Raw genomic sequence first — 19,288 nt, 5'->3', positions numbered from 1 at the left:
ATTGCAGAGCACATTTTGTACCGCTACACATTGCTTTGTTTTATTTTGTTTTTGCTTGAAGATTGCAGCAAAAGAAGCAAAAAAGTCTGGGAATCACAATAAACATCTCAAACAAGTAGCTATCATGATACACAAAAGTATCCAAGCTCAAATCCACTTGTTTATTTATTTTAATGTCGTGGAACAGCCAGTGGAAGGTTCGCACAAAGTCACAAGTTTAGGTCGGTTCTTGTTACAGACCAGAATAACAGCAGTGCAGATAAGCTGGAGCCTTAAAGGGGATATGTTCTGGGAAATGGACTTTTCAACTGTTTGCGTCCAAATAATTAGGTCTCTGGCGTGCCTGCTCACCCATCAAGTGTGAAATTAAACAACCAAGTAAGTCTTTCGTTAGCTGCCATTTCCTAAAAATGTGTCCTGACCTTGAATAAATAGTGTTGTCACAATAATTAAATTAGCTAGCGGTGGCTTCCCCCAAGCGCAATTCATTTGCACTATGTGTGCGGAAAGGTGAGCCTGGAAGGAATCTCAGACTCTCCAGAAGTTTCCAATAACATCACTAAAAACGAGTCGCTTTATATGTAATCCAGTCACCAGAGGGGTCGGAAAAGTTGCTGCACTGTATTTAATTGTCAAAACTGAATAGCCCTACCTCTGACTCACTGGTTGTCTTGGTAACAAATGTATTCGAGAGGTTTGCCTCCTCCCAAAAATAGATTGATTTAAGTATGACTGGTGGATTTTTAACTGTGCTTAGGTTCTTTTTTTCTTTTTGCAAACGATGGAAGAATGTCATAGACTTTTAGATTTTGTAGGTGGTCACTTTATGTGTTCAGTTTTGCTTTATTTTATAAGACAATCTAAATCAAACGCATATCTGACATGCGCCTTCGTATTACGCTTTCATCATGACAGTGAAGTCAAGTCTGAGTGTTTTTTTTTATTGTTTTGATAGTTTATTATCCATAGGTAAGCTATTTTTACTCACTGACTCTTTCTTAAAACCGGGTTGTCCAAATCAATCACAATTTTATAATGGCAACAGTTTGACCCTGAAATGGACTCTATTCTATTTCCTGCTCTTGACTCTTTCTTCCTCTCTGTCACCCTCGCTTCTGTCCGTCCCTTCCCCAGGTGGATGGGGTGAGCCTGCAGGGCTGCAGTGAGCAGCGTGCAATGGAGGTGCTGAGGCGGACGGGTCCTGTAGTCAGACTGAGGCTGCTGAGGAAGGCTGTCTGCCTTCGTCACATCTTGCCCCCGGTGCCTCCACTGCAGCCTCTCCGTCACTCCCACAGCTTCAACGAGGGCAATCCTTACAGAGTGGGACTGAACAAGATTTATGAGACAGGTGATATGTGGAAAAAGCATCACAGACTCGGTGTATCTTTCACAGTATCGATTTGATCCGATGGCGAAGCACACCCACAGGCCCTACATGCATTCTCTAAATATTCCTCGGTGCCTTTTAAGCTTATGAGCTTCAGTGAACAAAAAAATACCACTTGTTATTGTTGAACCTGTAAGCTTATATTGACATTCTGTACAAATGCTATCTTTGCTCAGGTAATAATACTCAGTTTTGACAGACCCGGTCAGGGCGATATTTGTATATCCAGAACATGTGATACAGCACTTGCAGAACATCTCATTAAATTGTATGGGTGCCTAATGAGTATACATTTGAGTTTATTTGTTGCGTGTTTACATGCATGGTTGTTGAAATCCGTGCTCCCTTCCAGGAATATGCTCGCTGCGTGAAATCTCCCGGCGTGCAGCATACGCCAACAGACGACCCCGACATGATTCAAGAAACGGTAAGCTCTCGCTTCCCTTCCGCTGCACTGCAGTCTGCAAAGTGGATGATGAGACTCGCTCTGATACTCTTAAGTAGGCTTGTGGAAGGCGATGTGGCGGCGAAGCATGCTCTTTGATGAGAGTCTATTTATAGTCTTGTGCAATCATGTGTTTATCCAACTCATTCTGCTCCTTCCAGATGATTTGCCTCTCAGCCTGCCTGCCTACACGGCTTTATTTAGACAGCGATCTTCGGGTTTGATTGGGGAGCTCTGTTCAATAGGCCTTGATTGCTGTGAGGCATTCAAAGATCAAGTACAAGAAAATATTTGTTTGCCAAGAAATCTGATAGCGGGTGTGATAATGCACACTTCAATGGCTTTTGTGTCGAGACATCATGCAGTGCCCCCAGGGTCAGATGTTTGTCTTCTCTGTATTGAACAGTAGAGATAATGACTGAACACTTTCTCTCCTAGCCCAATGTGAATACTGGCAGGTGGTATATTAACATATTAAACTGTGTTAAATGCGGACATGCGTTTCTGATCCCAGGAGTGCAACTGACACCGGCAGAGGAAGAAGACCTCAGGATGAGGTGGCAACGTGCCGTTGGACCGAGCTATGAAGTCATTGTACGTCTCTTTACAACTTGAAGCGCATTGCATTCCATTTTATTCGGTATACGATTCGTACATTACCACGTGCACATTTCAGTGCTACGTGGTTTTTTTTTTGACCACTTATTTTGGCTGATATGATGTCCTTGTTTTGTCTTGTGTTTTTACTTGTACTAGTAGCTATGAAACAGAATTTTGGCGAGCCTCAAGAACTGTATGATGTTGACAACCGCTGTGTAATCCTTTGGGCATTCTCCTGTATATTTACAGTATTGTCTACATTATGATGATAAAGTCAGCAGTCTCCACAATTTGACTGAATGTGTTGCCTTAGGAATGATGGAATAGATATGAGGAAAATTGTGACAGCTTCACTCACATTAAAAAAAAAAAAGAAAAAAAAAGTATAAGCTACCCAGTGTTGGCCAATGTTCAATTTTTTTGTAATGCCGTTTTAGGTTTGTCAACTGGAGCGCTTCAGTGAGACAAGTGGCTTCGGCATCAGCCTGGAGGCTCGGGCCGGGCATCATTACCTGTGCTCCGTTTTACCCGAGGGCCCCATTGGACAATGTGGCAAGATCTTCACTGGGGATCAGATACTCGAGGTGAGGAACTTGAATTTGTAAAAAAAATGAACAGTTCTTAACTGTCCTACTGGACCAAGAAATGTTTACACCTTTTAGAAAATGGATGGATGGATTCATTCTTAGCTCGCCTGGATACATGCAGGCAGTGCACGGAGGAAGAAAACACGGTCAAGGCCAATGAAAGTCATCAGCCTCAAACTGAGTCGGGATGTGTTTCTCTCAGAGTTCATGACATTAGCATTGCAAGGTTATTTATTTCTTTATTTGTGATTACTATGAACAGGGGGCCAAGTGGTAATAAGAAGGTGGGTGTGAGTGCGGCACTCCCACGGCTGCTCTGAATATAAAGTTCATGAATGCACACATACGGTATTACTCGTCCTTCGTGAAGAGATGTTTGTCTGTTGAATTTGTAAACCATTTCCGGTCTCCAAGGCCATGTAAATATTGCAGCCATTTGCGGGACTCTGCTGTCCTCCTGCAGTCTATACGTCCCACTTTGATTTTAACTTCACAATCCCAGCAAAGCAAAGCTGGTTTACTTCTCCAATTTTAAACTAGCCCCACAATTTTGCAGCATAGGAGAGAAACTGTACTCTCTGACCCAAAGTATAACAGTTTTAATATAGGGTGGAGCAACTCTCATTTCAGTTGTATTCAAATTATTTGTACACGGAAAATAATGTTTCAGTAGCTTATGAGAATTAGCTTTGATACATTGCCATACTTTGACTAACCCCTAGTTCACTTGTATAAAGCAACAAACACCAAGGGTGAACACTTTCATGAAGGTATGACAGACAAGTGCCAGGGCTGGAATTATAAAAAGAAGTACAGTATTTAAAATCCAAACAACACAATGCAAATTTTCCCTTTCGAAGTAACCCTCCTGAAGTTTAACGTGCTTTTCCGCCCTCCTCTGCCACGCCTTTTTGCACTCCTGGAAGGATTTTTTTTTCCATTGGTGTAGCCATTTTGATCTTGTCTATGTCTTCAAAAATGGTCCCTCTGAGAACACCCTTGACCTGGGGATATATATAAAAAAAAAGTCACAGCCAGATTTGGTGAGTAGGTTGCTCCAGCATGGCAGTGTTCTTCTCAGCCAGTAACTTTGATGCTCAGGGCCTTGTGAGCTTGTGCGGTAATCATGCTGAAGCAGCCATGAGTTGTCCTGCCACAAATGCATAAGCACTTAACGAAATAAACGCAGCAGGATCTCTTTCCACATGTGCCGGTTAATTGTTTGTCCATGTGGCAAGAATTCACAGTAGACGATTACACTTCCCGTCGCAGGATGTGATCAATATGACTTTGACGTCTTGGGTTTTTCGGCTCTGGAATCTCCGGGCGGGTCGTTGACGTAGATCCATGACTCATCACCGCTGATGACTTTCCCTAGCAAGTCCGGTCTCATCATCACTCAAACTTGTCATTGCGTGACAAATTGGCACATAGAAGAGGTGCTATATCTATAAGAGTATGTGAGAAAAAGTCCAATGGCTGCAGGGCGCTGAGATCACCGTTATATATTTGAGGACGATTACATTTCAAGTAAAAATTGGTAGTTTGGGTTTGAAATATATCTTTTTGTGACAGCTATCCCAGAACTTTTCTGGCACACCTCGTATTCAAACCAGCGATTGATGACTTCCATCAGTTAAGGTGTGAACAATTTGTGTCATAGGAATGAATGTAAATCAAATGGATCATAAGTGTATTATAAATCGAAAATCAATAAAACACGTACCTGCTATAACTAGTTACCAGTTAACTACTAGGAGCTATCCAATAGATATCAGACTAGTGGTTAATTGTATCACTTGTTGTATAAGGTGTTGCTAAAAAAGCAAAGAAAGTATTCCATGATATTATGACTTTTGCAGCGTGTTAAGTGCAGAAACTAGCGTACGTACAAGTACCATTTTAAAATGTTTCTCCTGGCGCTCCAAACTCCCATCAGTGAATTGCACATGAAACAAACATTGAATGACAATAAAAAAAAAAAAAAAAAGATACATGGCAACGACTCTGATCGTAAGCTGCAGTTGCAGACTGCTGACCGCTAACAACGTCCGGTGATGCAGATCATGCGCCACCGTAGGTTAAAGGTAACCCGCTTTTTTAAAATGTGATTTTATTTTTTTAAATACTTATTTTTGTGAAAGTCTCTTTTTCCCCCATTTCCCCATACATTCCTTGGGACCATCGATCGTGATCGACGTTTTGGCCACTCCTAATCTAGAAAAAGTCCAATTTCCTTCACCTGAAGAAAGGGCCCCTGAAATGTATGCATTTTAAAAAAGTACGGTGTTTGTGGAAACATGCACATATTCTAATCTCCCTTGCAGGTGAACGGTATCCCACTCATTGGAGAGACACACAAAGAGGTGGTCAACATCCTCAAGGAGCTGCCCATGTGTGTTTACCTGGTGTGTTCTCGCATTGTCCCCCCTGCCATTCCCGACAGCGATGAGGAAGAAGAGGACGATGGCCAACTCACCCTGAAAGAGCTGCTGGCTGAATTCAATGACAAGGTGAATGCAGGAACGGGCAGATGTGTGTTTCGAGGCAGATGAGAATGGAAGGGATGCTTTTTATTCTTTTTTCCTCCAGCTGAATAAAAGCTTTTTTTTTTCTTTTTCTTCTCCCAGTTGGACCAGGGCTGCGTTATTCCCTGTCCTACGGCCGAGGACATCACAAAGCGTGGTGTGCCCCCGATGTCACCTCCTCTGGCCATGTGGGAGAGAGAGGCACAGGTGGTAGAGCTGGAGAAAGGGGAGTCAGGATTGGGCTTCAGCATCCTGGACTATCAGGTAATAGACAAGGCCCTTAGCCTTTCTAAAAATAGACCAGACAGGAATAAGCTGCAGTCTCACAACATTAGCGTCACCTCAGTGAAGAAAATGGAGAAGGCAATCTAGCAGAGCTTGTGTATGTGAAAGCCCAGAAGAGAGTTCATCTGATAAAATTGGGTAGAACCTTTCTTGGGGGGAAAAAAAAAATAAAAACAAATTTAGACCCCAGTTGCACGGGACTAAAAAATAGTTTGAAAGAATTTTAAAATATAATGATCAAAACAACCCAACCCAAGTTAGCTATTCCCACACTGCTCCCACAGATAACACAATTAAAAATAAATAGAAACGGGGACAAGCTTTTATTATGAATATGTTTGTGTACGGAACATCAGAGATAAATTGTTGGTCTCCTTTTTTCAATAAAACAGAGTTTTCAAGTCGCCTGTCAAGCTCTTTCATGTGCCTCATCCATATGCTTGTCTTGCAGGATCCGGAGGATGCCACTAAAACAGTGCTGGTAATCCGCTCCTTGGTGCCGGGCGGTGTCGCCGACCGAGATGGCCGCCTGCTCCCTGGAGACCGCCTCATGTTTGTTAATGAGACTGACTTGGAAGGCTCCAGTCTGGATTACGCCGTGCATGTGCTGAAGTCCACTGGTTACGGCCCTGTCCACATTGGTGTTGCCAAGCCGCTGCCGGTATGTCGGCAAAACAGGTTGTGCAGTTCATGTACTGGATGTTTAGAAAGATTTCAGGCTAGATGGAAACAATGCCTCAAGACCACCATCTAAAACATTGTTCAACACGCCAAGACTAAGTGACACTGAGGCGGTTTTTAATTCTGTCGTTCTGAAAATACAGTAGTGACTTACAATAGCCTTGTCTCAGTAAATTGCCTGAAGCTTTGTCCACTTGAAAGTACAGTATGCGCCTGACTTGAAAGAGAAAGTATCCCAAAAGTGACAGATGGCCTTGTTACAGTGTACCTGTCACTTTATTCGGTACTTAGGTAAAACTGTTAAATTTATGAAGTTGGGAAAAAAAAGGTACATTTTCATTGTCAGAGAAGCATTCATTAAATGCAAGGTTACTATTGCGGTTGCTGAGGTTTTTATCGATGCTGTCATACTCACAGGTGATCTCGCCCTTTTGATGTCGCTAAATAAAAACAAAAGATTTCAAACAGCTGTGCCTAGTAGGTGTAATAATAATAAGTTAGCTAAAAAGTGTACATACGTGGCATCAACTTATTCCGGTGTATCCAACAGTGATAAATATTGTCGTTAGAATACACAGACATATTTTATTATCCAAAATAAGTTCATTACTGAGTGTGGTTAAGAACAGTTCTCTTTTGTTGTCGACTGTGGCCTAGTAACAAGGTCCACGGGGTTCAGTTACAGCCCGTCTAAATATTTAATGCCCCTCCAAGGTGAACACAACGCTCAAACAGTCTCGAAATGGAGAGGCAAGAGGAGCAGGAGTGACGGGTGTCTAATGTACCTTCTCTAGCTCGCTTGCCTCCTGCATTTATAATTTTGACACTTTTCAGCTTGGCGATACATGGATATTCTTATAATAGTCTGTTACATTTCAAATTGCTCTGCGTGTGTTGTCAGTTGGAACTTTGCGGCGGCTTGACGCCCATCTTGGAGAGAAGCACCAGGGAATCCTGTGATGACAGCGAGAGCCACAGTCAGGTCACGCTGCTAGCTGAGGAAGCTGAGGCCAACGCTTGCAACCTGGCGGATAACAACGTCCACCCATATTGCAACAACTCGGTAAGCTCTACGCACAGCACTCAAACTAACCAATGTGGCTCTGACAGCTGTTTTCCTTTGATGCTGTCATGTGTTTTGCCAATGCTTCTTCCTCATTTTCTACTGTCGAGGTCACCAACCTTTTTGGAACCGAGAGCTACTTCTTGTGTACTGATTAGCCAGCAGTTGGAGACACACTTTTGAGACACGCATTTGAAACATGTAAACATTTTCTCAGTTTAACTTTGAATCCGTTGTTAAACGGTACAGAAAATGGGTGGATGGATGGATGGATATTTATTGACTGATAATGTTATTTCTCACTGATTTAACAAGGTATGAAACATGCACACATCATCATGCAACACATTCCTAGAAAATCACAATGTCCCATCACTGCGCAGCTAATTTTAAAACAGGACAGCAGGCAAATGTACAGCACATCACGTTTTTGGGCCTGTTTTTGTTCAATTTTACGTACTATATTTTCCGCACTAAAAGGCACGTCTAAAACATTCAAATTTCTCACGAGCCGACAGTGCACCTTATCATCCGATGCGCCTTATATATGTATCAATATTCAGATTTTTTTTTTTTTTTGGGATGAGGTATTTTAAATTTTCTGTTCGGCGCTTTTCAACAGCCGCAGTGCTTGTTAAAGCTCTGCATAAATGAAGCTCTATTGTATTGTATTCAATTTAGCGTAGCTCCATCTAGTGGATGCAGCTGCAGCCACTAGTGGAGCTTTTTTTCTATGCGCCTTATAATGCGATGCACCCGATATATGAAAACAGTTGTAAAATAGGCCATACGTTGAAGGTGTGCCTTAAACTCCGAAGTGCCTTATAGTGCGGAAAATACGGTAATTCAAACCGATGGAAATTTCCTATGCTATTGAAATACATAAATCTTCTGAATGATCCGGAAGAATTTCTCTGACTGCTGGCGAACCCTTCACTGCATATACCTATTCATCAAACAGCAATGATATGGCGCACTCTGAAATCTGAAAGAATTGTCCGAGGGGGATACATTTCACAATTGTATTGCCTTTTGTAGCTCTCAATATTGTAAAAATTGCACTGCGTCAGTGTGACAAGCAGCAAGGAGTGCTCAGGCGTGTCTAAAAGTAGATCACCATGGCCGTTCTCTCGAGTGTTTTGTATGGGAAGCTTACAGCCGGCTGTCTCTATATCACTGCGTCAGGTGCGGAGAAAGTGCTCCATGTCAAAGACGCGTTTCTCTCTTGTGGCAGCCTTTTGTGCTGGACTTTGCTTAATTGCCTGCAATTGTGTCTCGCTGTAAGTGTATGCCTGGCGCATGCTGCTGGCACCCGGTGCGGCACAAGAACATGATCTACCCTTGTCTCGCACGTATAGTTGCACTCGCTGAGGTTTCTCATCAAAGCCGTTGCAAAGGTAGCGTCTGAACTTCAGTGCTGCCTGTGAAGGTTCAAAGAACTTCTCCTCACTGAACCTTTCTCTTTATGAAAGCATCCACCGGGACCAGAGGAGTCTACCTTTGTTGGTGCGCTCCATCCTAGAAGCAATCCCGAGGCCTTCAGCCTGCAAAGTTATTACCCTTTAAATTATTTTTTGTCATGCCGTGCCTCCTGTGCTTCCCAGGATGCCGCTGGAGTCAAAATCTTGAAGCGAACATGTTTCTCTACAGGAGCGGCTGTATTCCTGCACATTTTTTCTGTGCTATTGTTTCTCATGAGACCTTCCTATTTGCCGAGCAGACACTATATTCAATAAACCGCCGGCTGGGTTATTAATGGCAATGACAAAATCCTCAGATATCTTGTGCAAGCCCTCTATAGTTTGGATTGCTCAAGCAAAGATGATTTTTCAGTGTTGAACCTTTTATTTGGCAATCATTAAAATATAGTGGAACTGCCAAGGTTGAAGAATATCCTCTCCACAAATCTCCTCAAAACCCAATTAGAATAAATGTTTTGACAGTTATGAATGGAAACCGAATTAAGCCGCTCTCAAGTCAAAACATGGTCATCACAAGATCTTTATTTCAATGTCAGTAAAATTGGAACATTTGAGACTCCAAAGATGTCTTGTAAATTTGACACATCACAGAGAAGAGCATTGTCATGGAACTTTGCATCTTAAAAGCTGTTCATACATCTCACATAACTTCATGCAGAGAGATAGCCGCATATCATATCATATAAGTTTCGTTTCAGTGAGTTATCTCAAGTAACTAAATTAATCTTATTACATTATACATCACCAACAAAGCCTAGCGAATAACAGAATAGGCTACTTTTATAAGTTTTTTTTTTTTATGATCACCAAGTTGCTATAGGTCAGATTTGACACATGCACATAGGCACATTGTCGCTGTCACAGTGCTGAGAATATTCACACAATTATCACTGCGCTTTAAAGATTGCAGAAAATGTTGTTTCATGGCCAGAACAAGAGCTCAAATGATTTTAAAAGGTAGCTACCTGAATGGTATCACTGTGTACACCCTTTCAGGAAATCCAGCCGCATCTGCGTTTTGGTGTCAAGGAAGACGACGACATGCAGCCCGTCCCTCCTCTGCCCCCACGCACCAGCTTCGAAAAGACAATCACAGTTGTCCGGGGCAACCGTAGCCTTGGTATGTCCTCCGTCTTACTCATGGTGATGGTGTCCTGGTGTGTGTACATTGCAGGAATGGCCATAATGGCGATAATAGGCAGTGGTGATGATGACCGCCCTGAAGAGGAATGGTGAAATTTTGTGGTTCTTATACTCAAAAGTATATCACTACGGTGTATTTGCGCATGTGTGTGTGTGTGTGTGTGTGTGTGTGTGTGTGTGTGTGTGTGTGTGTGTGTGTGTGTGCATTAAATATTAGATCCGATTATGAAGAAATGTAAACCAGAGATGGGAAATGTTTGATGTTGACCTAAAAGGACATATATTTTTATGACGGTCCATTTTTCCCGAACAAGCTCACTATATGTATTTTTTGCTCAGGACACTGAAACTGACACTAAGTTTCATTGCTATCAATCAGTTTTGGAGCAGTCTGTAAATAAATAATAGCCTTTGGGATGCCCCGCATTTTGTCGCAGAAACAAAAAACCAAACAAATACGAATACGCCCACGTGTCTTTCTGTACATGTCAGTGACAAATTGGACATCTAATTCACTCTGTAGCCAGTGTAGACACAGGCATGTATATACTCTAAAGTTGCATTGTTTGCTCATATTTTTACATCTCATCTGCACAAAGTTATGTCATGTTGTCTGATGCTGCTTGTAGCCGGTGAAGGTGCACTCTGAACGGACACGATCAGCGCAGTGTCTCGTTACCTTTGTTCTTTATTTGCTGCAGGTATTGATTTGAACAAAAAAAGCCGACTCAAATGTATCCATCCTCGCTATTTTCACTTGTTAATGTAAAAAAAAAAAACAACTTCTAGATGGTCAAATATCGGCAAAAAAAAAAAAAAACATGGCATGGCTTTCTTCAACAGAACAAAGAAATAGGCTGACTGTCTTACTTTTCAGATATTTTGAACATTCAGGAGCTTTGAATTGTTGTTCTCAAATAATTTGAACCACTTCAAATTAGTTGTTATGGTGAAAAATATATATCGATAATAATAATAAGTGCGCATAAACCCACATACTACTATGGCTCAAAGATCATGTTCTCTGCCTCCGACACCAGTCTCACGGATGCCTCAAAGCCTCAATCCGCTTCCATCCGCCATTTTTACGACTTAACAAAGAAACGTCTGTAGGTTCACGTTATAACGTACATCTTTGGGCCTGATTATTGATCTTTATTTAGAGATGATAAGTTTGTTAGTTTTCCCCAAAACTGGATTTGTTTACTGCATGATGATGAGATGAGATGGAATGATGATGATGACACACTTACACAGTATAATATATTCATTGTATTCCTTTCTCGTGGTCTCTCTCAATATACCAACTGCTTTTAGATGAGTTTGTAGTATTTTAAAGTGTATTTAAATACCTTAAAAAAATAAGTGCCATAAATGCTGGAAAAAGATGCCTAGGGAGTATTTCATGAGTGTATTTCTACAATATATCACAGCCCACCAAATGAATGGTGCCACATGTTACGTGAGAAAACAATGTTTTAATCCTTGATTATACTCATGTTTCGCAGCAATATACTTGATAGTTCAAATAATTGTTGATGAGACAATTCATATAAATAGTAAACACGCTTTTCTTTCGATATTATTTACATACCAGAGCTATCGAGTCCTGAGTTGCACTGTGCAATTCTATGGTCATCATCACATTTTCTGGTACTTCTTTTTGGTGGTGTCACAAAAAGACATAAAATCCAAAGAAAAAGCTAAATCTTGCCTCATGTCATGCACGAATGATTTTCTTTTAAGACATAAATTCCGTGAAAGTTAATAACTGGCTGGACGTTCAAAATGAGATGTTCTGCTGTATCTGTACACTGTTAAAAAACAAGAGACAATAATTTTCAATACAATTTCAAGTCGGGCAATTCAACTAAATATTTTCAGTGTTTGCTGTTGTGAATATTGGCTTTCTCGTATTTCACACCAATGAAATAAGAGTTTAAAGAACAGTTGTCCCTTGTATTGCTTCCTCAACATAAAGATATACAGTAAATAAAAACAATTCAGCAAACTGTTTTGGAGTTAACAACTTGCTTGCCATGTTGTGCTAACTCACACTGTTGCCATAAATATCAGTCAAACTATTTTATATACCATAATTATTTTAGCCCAAAACATAGTTGTGTTTGTTACAGTGTATGCATTTTTTCAGCGGTTAGCTAAATGCATTTATTGTATCATTATAGAAAACGTTAAGAGTGAGTGTTAACTATCTATTCTTATCAAGTGAGTGAGGTGCAAGATTTCAGAATGGTGGCTAATAACACAGTACTTTTTTGGTATATGTTGTTATTAGGTGCCATTTACAGTAAAACCACTAAATTAGCGAGAACAATTTTTCAATTTTCCGAGATCAGACATACAATCCAAATATTTTTTAATATATGACATGGTGGTTTTGAACAGATGGTTAGTTTTGATGGGTTTGAATTAACTTCATCTTGCTCATTAAGTTTATGTTGTAGTCTGTCTTGGGTAGCGTAAACCTACTAGCACTTTTACAAGTCTAATCACCTCACAGGCAGTTAAAAACAGCAGTATTATTTTTAGCAGTAAAACCATCTGTGTTCGTGTTTCAACTCATTGGGATTTTGAGATCTTCATCACTGTCATTCACGAGTCATGTCTTTGAAATCTGTCTTCTCTTCTGTCCTGTCGACTTCGCTCGCTTTTCATTGTATTCCCATGCACTATGATTGTATTGTAATTTTAATGTAAAATAATAAAATATCTATTTGACCAAAAAGTAAGCAGTCATTTCTTTGACCAGCTTCAAATTATGTACGACCATAGTGTGGTGGATGTGTTTTTCATGATACAGTGATGTGTGTGCGCGGATGATTTACCCAACCCTGTAATCAGCCTAGCACACCGACTGATAAAGCCGCAGTCGAGTGTTTGCGCAAACTCGAATGTGTTACCCCTCTGGTCACCTCTGACCTATGACCCCCGTGGGTGTGTGCGTGGGTGTTCTTGATTCAGGTGCGAGTGCCAGGGGTGATGCTGTGTGAATGTCAAGCATGTGTGGCTAGCCGTGTTCGTGTGCTAATCTGCCTAGTGTCTGTCTTGATTATGCTGATTATGCCGCTGTCAGGTGTCTGTTTGGACAACTGTCTGTCTGTTTGGCATGTGTTCAAAGACGCTTAGAAAACCCTCCTCTCACCTATGTGTGTGTGTGTGTGTGTGTGTGTGTGTGTGTGTGTGTGCGTGTGCGTGTGTGTGCGTGCACATGCGCCATGGCAGGGATGTCGGTGAGTGCTATCAAGGATGGCTCAGGCATGCTGGTGCGCAGTGTGGCCCCTGGGGGCTCTGTCAGTCAAGATGGCAGACTCGAGGTGGGTGACGCAATCTTGGCGATCAACGGCGAATCTACGTCCAACCTGACCAACGCCATGGCCCGGTCAATGCTGCGGAGACACTCTGTCATTGGGCCGGAGGTCAGGTGAGGCATGCATCACTTTCTCCCAGTGTTCCAAAAAATGTATTTCATATTCACACACAAACATGAGATACACTTTTGCTCCCGGGTCACTTAGTGTTCACACTGACATTTGGAACATCTGCCAAAAGTCCAGTCAATACCATGTAAGTCGGAAAAAGCGGATTTGTCAACCGGATTTTTGTCTTTACTCGGTAGTCCAAGCTAAACAAAGAAGTAATTTTATTGATGCAGCACTTTTCACAGAGAGGAATCACAGAGTGGTTAATATAGTTAAAATATGAAACATATGTATACAAAGTGTAGAATAAACAGTCAAAACCTATGAAAAAAAGAATCTATTCTTCAATCTGCTTAAATGAGTGACCATGGGATGTGTGTTTTAAGATGTTTCAAAAGTGAGCAGCTCTTCGCTCAAAAGTAAATGTCCTCCACGATTCGCAGCGAAGGTCCAAAGTTGAGACATATTTTGGAGGTCGAAAAATTAGGAAAAGGTTGCAGTTTCCTTATGTCCCTCAAAAATGATGATCGAATATGACCCCAAGGTTCAGATTCAGACTCTCCCGTTGCCACCATGCACTTCCCTTGACTCACAGGGACTTTCTGGCAATGCTCAATTTTTACGGTGATTGTAAGAAAGAAGCGGGAGGTAACGTCCTCATTTAGTGCTCTAGTTCAATCCATTCACCAGTGCTCACAATAAAATATCCTCATACATATTGGTCCATTAAGGAGGTTTGATTGCAGGAGTTTTAACAAGGTGGCGATAATAAACCTTTCACGGGGTCTTCCTGCCTCATCGCAGACTTTATGTGGAGTTCTCGCAAACAGTTGTAAAATTATACAATAACACAATATCATAAAACAATCCTATCATAAAATATGTTATTTTTAGTGTTAGTTCGCAAACATAAAATTGTCTATAATAACGTGCAGCTAAATGAGGCACTTGAATATGACGTGACTTGATTTGGCCAGTAGGTATTAAACCTGAAAATTAGCTTTGAAATAGAAATGACCTCGGAGTGATCTCGCTATTAATATTTACTGCAAGAAAAACACCGATTGATTTTCAGAACTCAGTTTGCAAGGAATATTCATGGTGGGCCCCAAGATTCCAAACATATAATTGGTATGTTGCCTACTGTATCTGAATCATAAAAATATACATTTGGCATTTTTCTACGTATGCTCCACCCTTTGCAAATATCCTCATGGGCTGCAGTGACCCCTCCTCCATTACCACCCCCGCAATAAGTAGAATCTGTGATCTAGAAATCCCGGATTTAAATACATTCTGTATGGAGGGGAATCCCACGCTCTGCATTTTGTCCATAAGCAAGGTTGCGGCGGCAGTTAGCTTCCCACGGTATGTCATAACGAAGTCCTTTGCACAATTTTGTGGAAAAAAATTGGTCGTTATAATGAAATTTATGTTATAAAGGTGTTGTAAGCAAAATCGGCAAATGGAAAATAAATTACGTGAAATCAGCATTTTAAAATGTGAACCTTATGGGGGTGAAAACACTGAAACTGCAATCATGGTTTGCCGCGGCATCACAGCTGGATTGAATGAACTCAGACAATAACATTTTAAGTAGTTCCTAAAGGCGTATTTGCTACATTTGTATTTGCACTCGCAGTTGTTGTGGGTATGAGTGAAGATGTCCCTCATCCCCATTGCACGGTGGCCCTGCAAAATATCCACTCACTCATTCCCTTCAACTGCTCTCATTCATGCTTGCTTGTACACACACATGCAGCCTTTTAATGGCCTAACCTCCCAAAACACTCTTTTCCTACTGTTGGGGGGGGGATCTGTGAATAATTCATCTCTCATCTCACCTTGAACACCGCTCTTCGGAATAAAGGAACGTTTTAAACAGCGACTCATAGATGCACATGAAAGCTTAGCTGTCGCGCGCGCACACACACACACACGCACACACACACACACACACACACAGGCTCACACTGCCTCCTCCTGACAATACGGCAGACAAACTTAGCAGCGAGTGGAGGCAGATGAGCCTTCAAGTAAGACAGACGTGCAAGGGTGAGGGCTTGTCATTATAAAAAGTGCTTCTGCTGAGACAAGCCAGGCTGTCCACATGGCTCAGTCACAACAGTTCAGCAACCACATATTCAATCTGCTATCATGAGTGGAAAGGAGGAAATTGGCCCGTTCGGCCGATTCAAACAGCGTGTTCGCTGGCAGAAGAGTGGAAAGCGGGAGGGAGCGTTTAATGTCTCCTTGACACTTGAGTTGAATAAACATGATGCAAGTTTAGCATTGGAAAACATTTTGAAATTGGAAAGTGGATCAGAAGTTAATCAGCTAGCATGCAGTATATTGTTTCACACTATACAATATCTTTAACTAAATATCTTACTAAGCAAACTCAGCATAAGGTACACCAGCACAATTTAGCGAGAGCCAGTCGACCACCGGTACCAAAAAGTCAGGTTTGAACTGAAAGCAAAAAAAAAAACCCAACGTAATCAATACTGCAAGCGCCATCTGCTCTGACAAAATTATGAGGCAGGAGATGACTTTTACGTCATAAACTGATTGTCCGCAAACATCTGGCCCAGACTGCATTTTTGCTCTAGTACCATTCGTGTCCAAAAGTAGAGATGTTTTGCGCTTGTGTTCCCACGTAACTTGTCCATTATTGTACTGTCAGTTTCTGTTTGTAACGATTGTGTGTTTTCATCTCATCCTCCATCCCTCTAGTATAAATTATGTGCCGGCACACCAGGTGGATGAGCACCGTACCCGACTGCGTTTGCCCCCACTGGCATCCATCCTAGAAGACCCACCTTGCTCCCCCACACCGCCAGAACAATTGTCGGCCAGATCCCCTGTCCAGTGTAAAACCGCGGGTCCTGGTGTGACCGCAGGCAAAACCAGGTTCCCATTAGAAGACACAGCCATAGTCCCAAGTGTGAATCCAGATGCCGACTCGAGGTAATGTAAGCGCCACAGCTCCCAGCCTATTATTCATGCTCACCTAATCCCGACCTGGTGCAAGATAAACCTGTCTCGGCTTTATGACTTTATTGGACCGCAAGGCTACTGTTCTATCACATATTGATATGTTTGCTGCAGAGAGGCTATGAAATGTGCAGCTATACATTATGGGGAATGTAAATTCTTTAATGTGTTCACCTTAGGAATTTATGAGTGTAACGCATCACACAACTTCACTTTCCCAGCAGCCTCACTCGTGCTAATGCGCTGAGTTATTATCTGACACTTTAATTACCCCTACCCGTGAGTATGTTCAGTGCCAGTCTCCAGTCCATATTTTCTCCTTTCCATCCCTTTGTGGCTAATGTGCGTGTGTGTGTGTGTCTCTCTCTCTCTCTCTCTCTCTCTCTCTCTCTCTCTCTCGATAGACGCATACATGTTTACAAAATCATATGTTGCAGAGATTTGTTTTGAGCTATTGACAAAAACAGATCAGGTGGTCAAAAATGCAGACTTTGAGATTTTTCCCCAAAATACCCTCTTGAAGGTGTGTTTTTTAATTGCCCGGCAGCTGAAAGTTTAAAACTGTAGTTGAATTGGATGAAAATAACTTGATTAATAAACAGTGTGCATCATTAGCCAATGTGTTTTTCGTTGAAAGGATCTCAGGCTTGAGGATTTCACGGCAACAGTCGTTGCCGGTAGTGTGTCGTTTCTGTGGGATCATTTGTACGGTACCGAAAAATCGTTTCCCATACAAATCACCGCTCACTAGTTGACTGGACGCGATCAAATCTCTCCTGTGTGATCAACAAGATTTCACTGTGCCTGTATGTGTGTTTGTGGTGTAGTGTGTGAGTGTTTTTCTTCTCATCTACGTTCGTGGGGTTTTTCAGTGGTGGGGGGGCCGAACAGATAACGTTATGTGTGCATTCGGGTTGCTATTTTAGTCTGCACGCTGAGAAAGCGCAAGGATGACGTAGTGACATGGCGGCAAAAAAAAACAAAACAGAAAGGTGTATTACTTTTGAGATTTAAGAACTGGGAATGCCAGTCAGATTTTTCATTCGAATCATCTGAAGAAGGGCGTATCACTAAGCTCACGTGTGATGTATGCACAAAACACGAAAGAGAAATATGACGGGAGGCACGATTGCGAGGCAAGCACCTGAGAGACTGTTTCATAACGACTGTTTCATAACGATTAGCCATTAGATCTAATGAGTTGGTCATTAGATCTAATGGCTAATCGTTATGAAACAGTCGTTATGAAACAGTCTCTCAGGTGCTTGCCTCGCAATCGTGCCTCCCGTCATATTTCTCTTTCGTGTTTTGTGCATACATCACACGTGAGCTTAGTGATACGCCCTTCTTCAGATGATTCGAATGAAAAATCTGACTGGCATTCCCAGTTCTTAAATCTCAAAAGTAATACACCTTTCTGTTTTGTTTTTTTTTGCCGCCATGTCACTACGTCATCCTTGCGCTTTCTCAGCGTGCAGACTAAAATAGCAACCCGAATGCACACATAACGTTATCTGTTCGGCCCCCCCACCACTGAAAAACCCCACGAACGTAGATGAGAAGAAAAACACTCACACACTACACCACAAACACACATACAGGCACAGTGAAATCTTGTTGATCACACAGGAGAGATTTGATCGCGTCCAGTCAACTAGTGAGCGGTGATTTGTATGGGAAACGATTTTTCGGTACCGTACAAATGATCCCACAGAAACGACACGCTACCGGAAACGACTGTTGCCGTGAAATCCTCAAGCCTGAGATCCTTTCAACGAAAAACACATTGGCTAATGATGCACACTGTTTATTAATCAAGTTATTTTCATCCAATTCAACTACAGTTTTAAACTTTCAGCTGCCGGGCAATTAAAAAACACACCTTCAAGAGGGTATTTTGGGGAAAAATCTCAAAGTCTGCATTTTTGACCACCTGATCTGTTTTTGTCAATAGCTCAAAACAAATCTCTGCAACATATGATTTTGTAAACATGTATGCGTCTATCGAGAGAGAGAGAGAGAGAGAGAGAGAGAGAGAGAGAGAGACACACACACACACGCACACACAGAGAAAATCTGATTCAAGTGTTGTCTATGTCAAAGTCATTCATTGGTTGATTATAGCATACCAATAATGGGAAACTTGTCTTTTTCTGTTAAAAAAAAAAATCAAAATTTCATTTAAAAGATGAATTTGCTACAAATTTCTCTCTATCATTTTTTTAAAATAATGTTTTGCTCGCACTATCACCAGTGGGTGCTTTCTCATTTGTCTGATAAAAATCACAATATCACCACATTCGTAGTCTGGTTACAAACCACAAGGAAGAACACACATCTTTCTGCTCCTGTATGGCAAGCGTTTCCAACAACACTACCTTTAGCAGTTTCCCTTTTTTAAGGGCCATTCTGATTGTTTAATACTTTTACGTCTTCGGGAAAAGTTCAATGTGCCTGTCAGCGCGGGACAAGCTTCTGCATTCATTCAACGTGGCCACTTCTGGCATCTGTGATTGGAATAATGTATTGTATGTAGGTGGAACTGACACTCGTGACATGTGGGGACAGCAATATGACGTGATTACACCGACATCAACTGTTCATTCTCAATTAAAATGATGATGCTACATTTTAATAAATAAAATACAAAC

General features: G+C 41.6%; 1 protein-coding gene across 1 annotated transcript in view; it reads left to right on the top strand.

Moving 5' to 3' along the window:
- LOC109511024 (multiple PDZ domain protein) overlaps positions 1 to 19,288 on the top strand; it is a 72,786-nt gene that overhangs the window by 20,468 nt on the left and 33,030 nt on the right. Inside the window, exons 11-21 of the mRNA XM_019861744.1 lie at positions 1,135 to 1,348; positions 1,740 to 1,814; positions 2,347 to 2,426; positions 2,870 to 3,016; positions 5,347 to 5,532; positions 5,650 to 5,811; positions 6,284 to 6,493; positions 7,415 to 7,576; positions 10,054 to 10,177; positions 13,444 to 13,642; positions 16,377 to 16,610. Coding sequence (XP_019717303.1) covers positions 1,135 to 1,348; positions 1,740 to 1,814; positions 2,347 to 2,426; positions 2,870 to 3,016; positions 5,347 to 5,532; positions 5,650 to 5,811; positions 6,284 to 6,493; positions 7,415 to 7,576; positions 10,054 to 10,177; positions 13,444 to 13,642; positions 16,377 to 16,610 — 1,793 coding nt within the window. The remainder of the gene's footprint in view (positions 1 to 1,134; positions 1,349 to 1,739; positions 1,815 to 2,346; positions 2,427 to 2,869; positions 3,017 to 5,346; positions 5,533 to 5,649; positions 5,812 to 6,283; positions 6,494 to 7,414; positions 7,577 to 10,053; positions 10,178 to 13,443; positions 13,643 to 16,376; positions 16,611 to 19,288) is intronic.

The sequence above is a fragment of the Hippocampus comes genome, unplaced genomic scaffold, assembly GCF_001891065.2.
Source record: "Hippocampus comes isolate QL1 unplaced genomic scaffold, H_comes_QL1_v1.1 scaffold7, whole genome shotgun sequence".
NCBI lineage: Eukaryota > Metazoa > Chordata > Actinopteri > Syngnathiformes > Syngnathidae > Hippocampus > Hippocampus comes.
The sequence above is the reverse complement of the archived record's forward strand: the minus strand, read 5'-3'. Positions and strand labels throughout refer to the sequence as shown.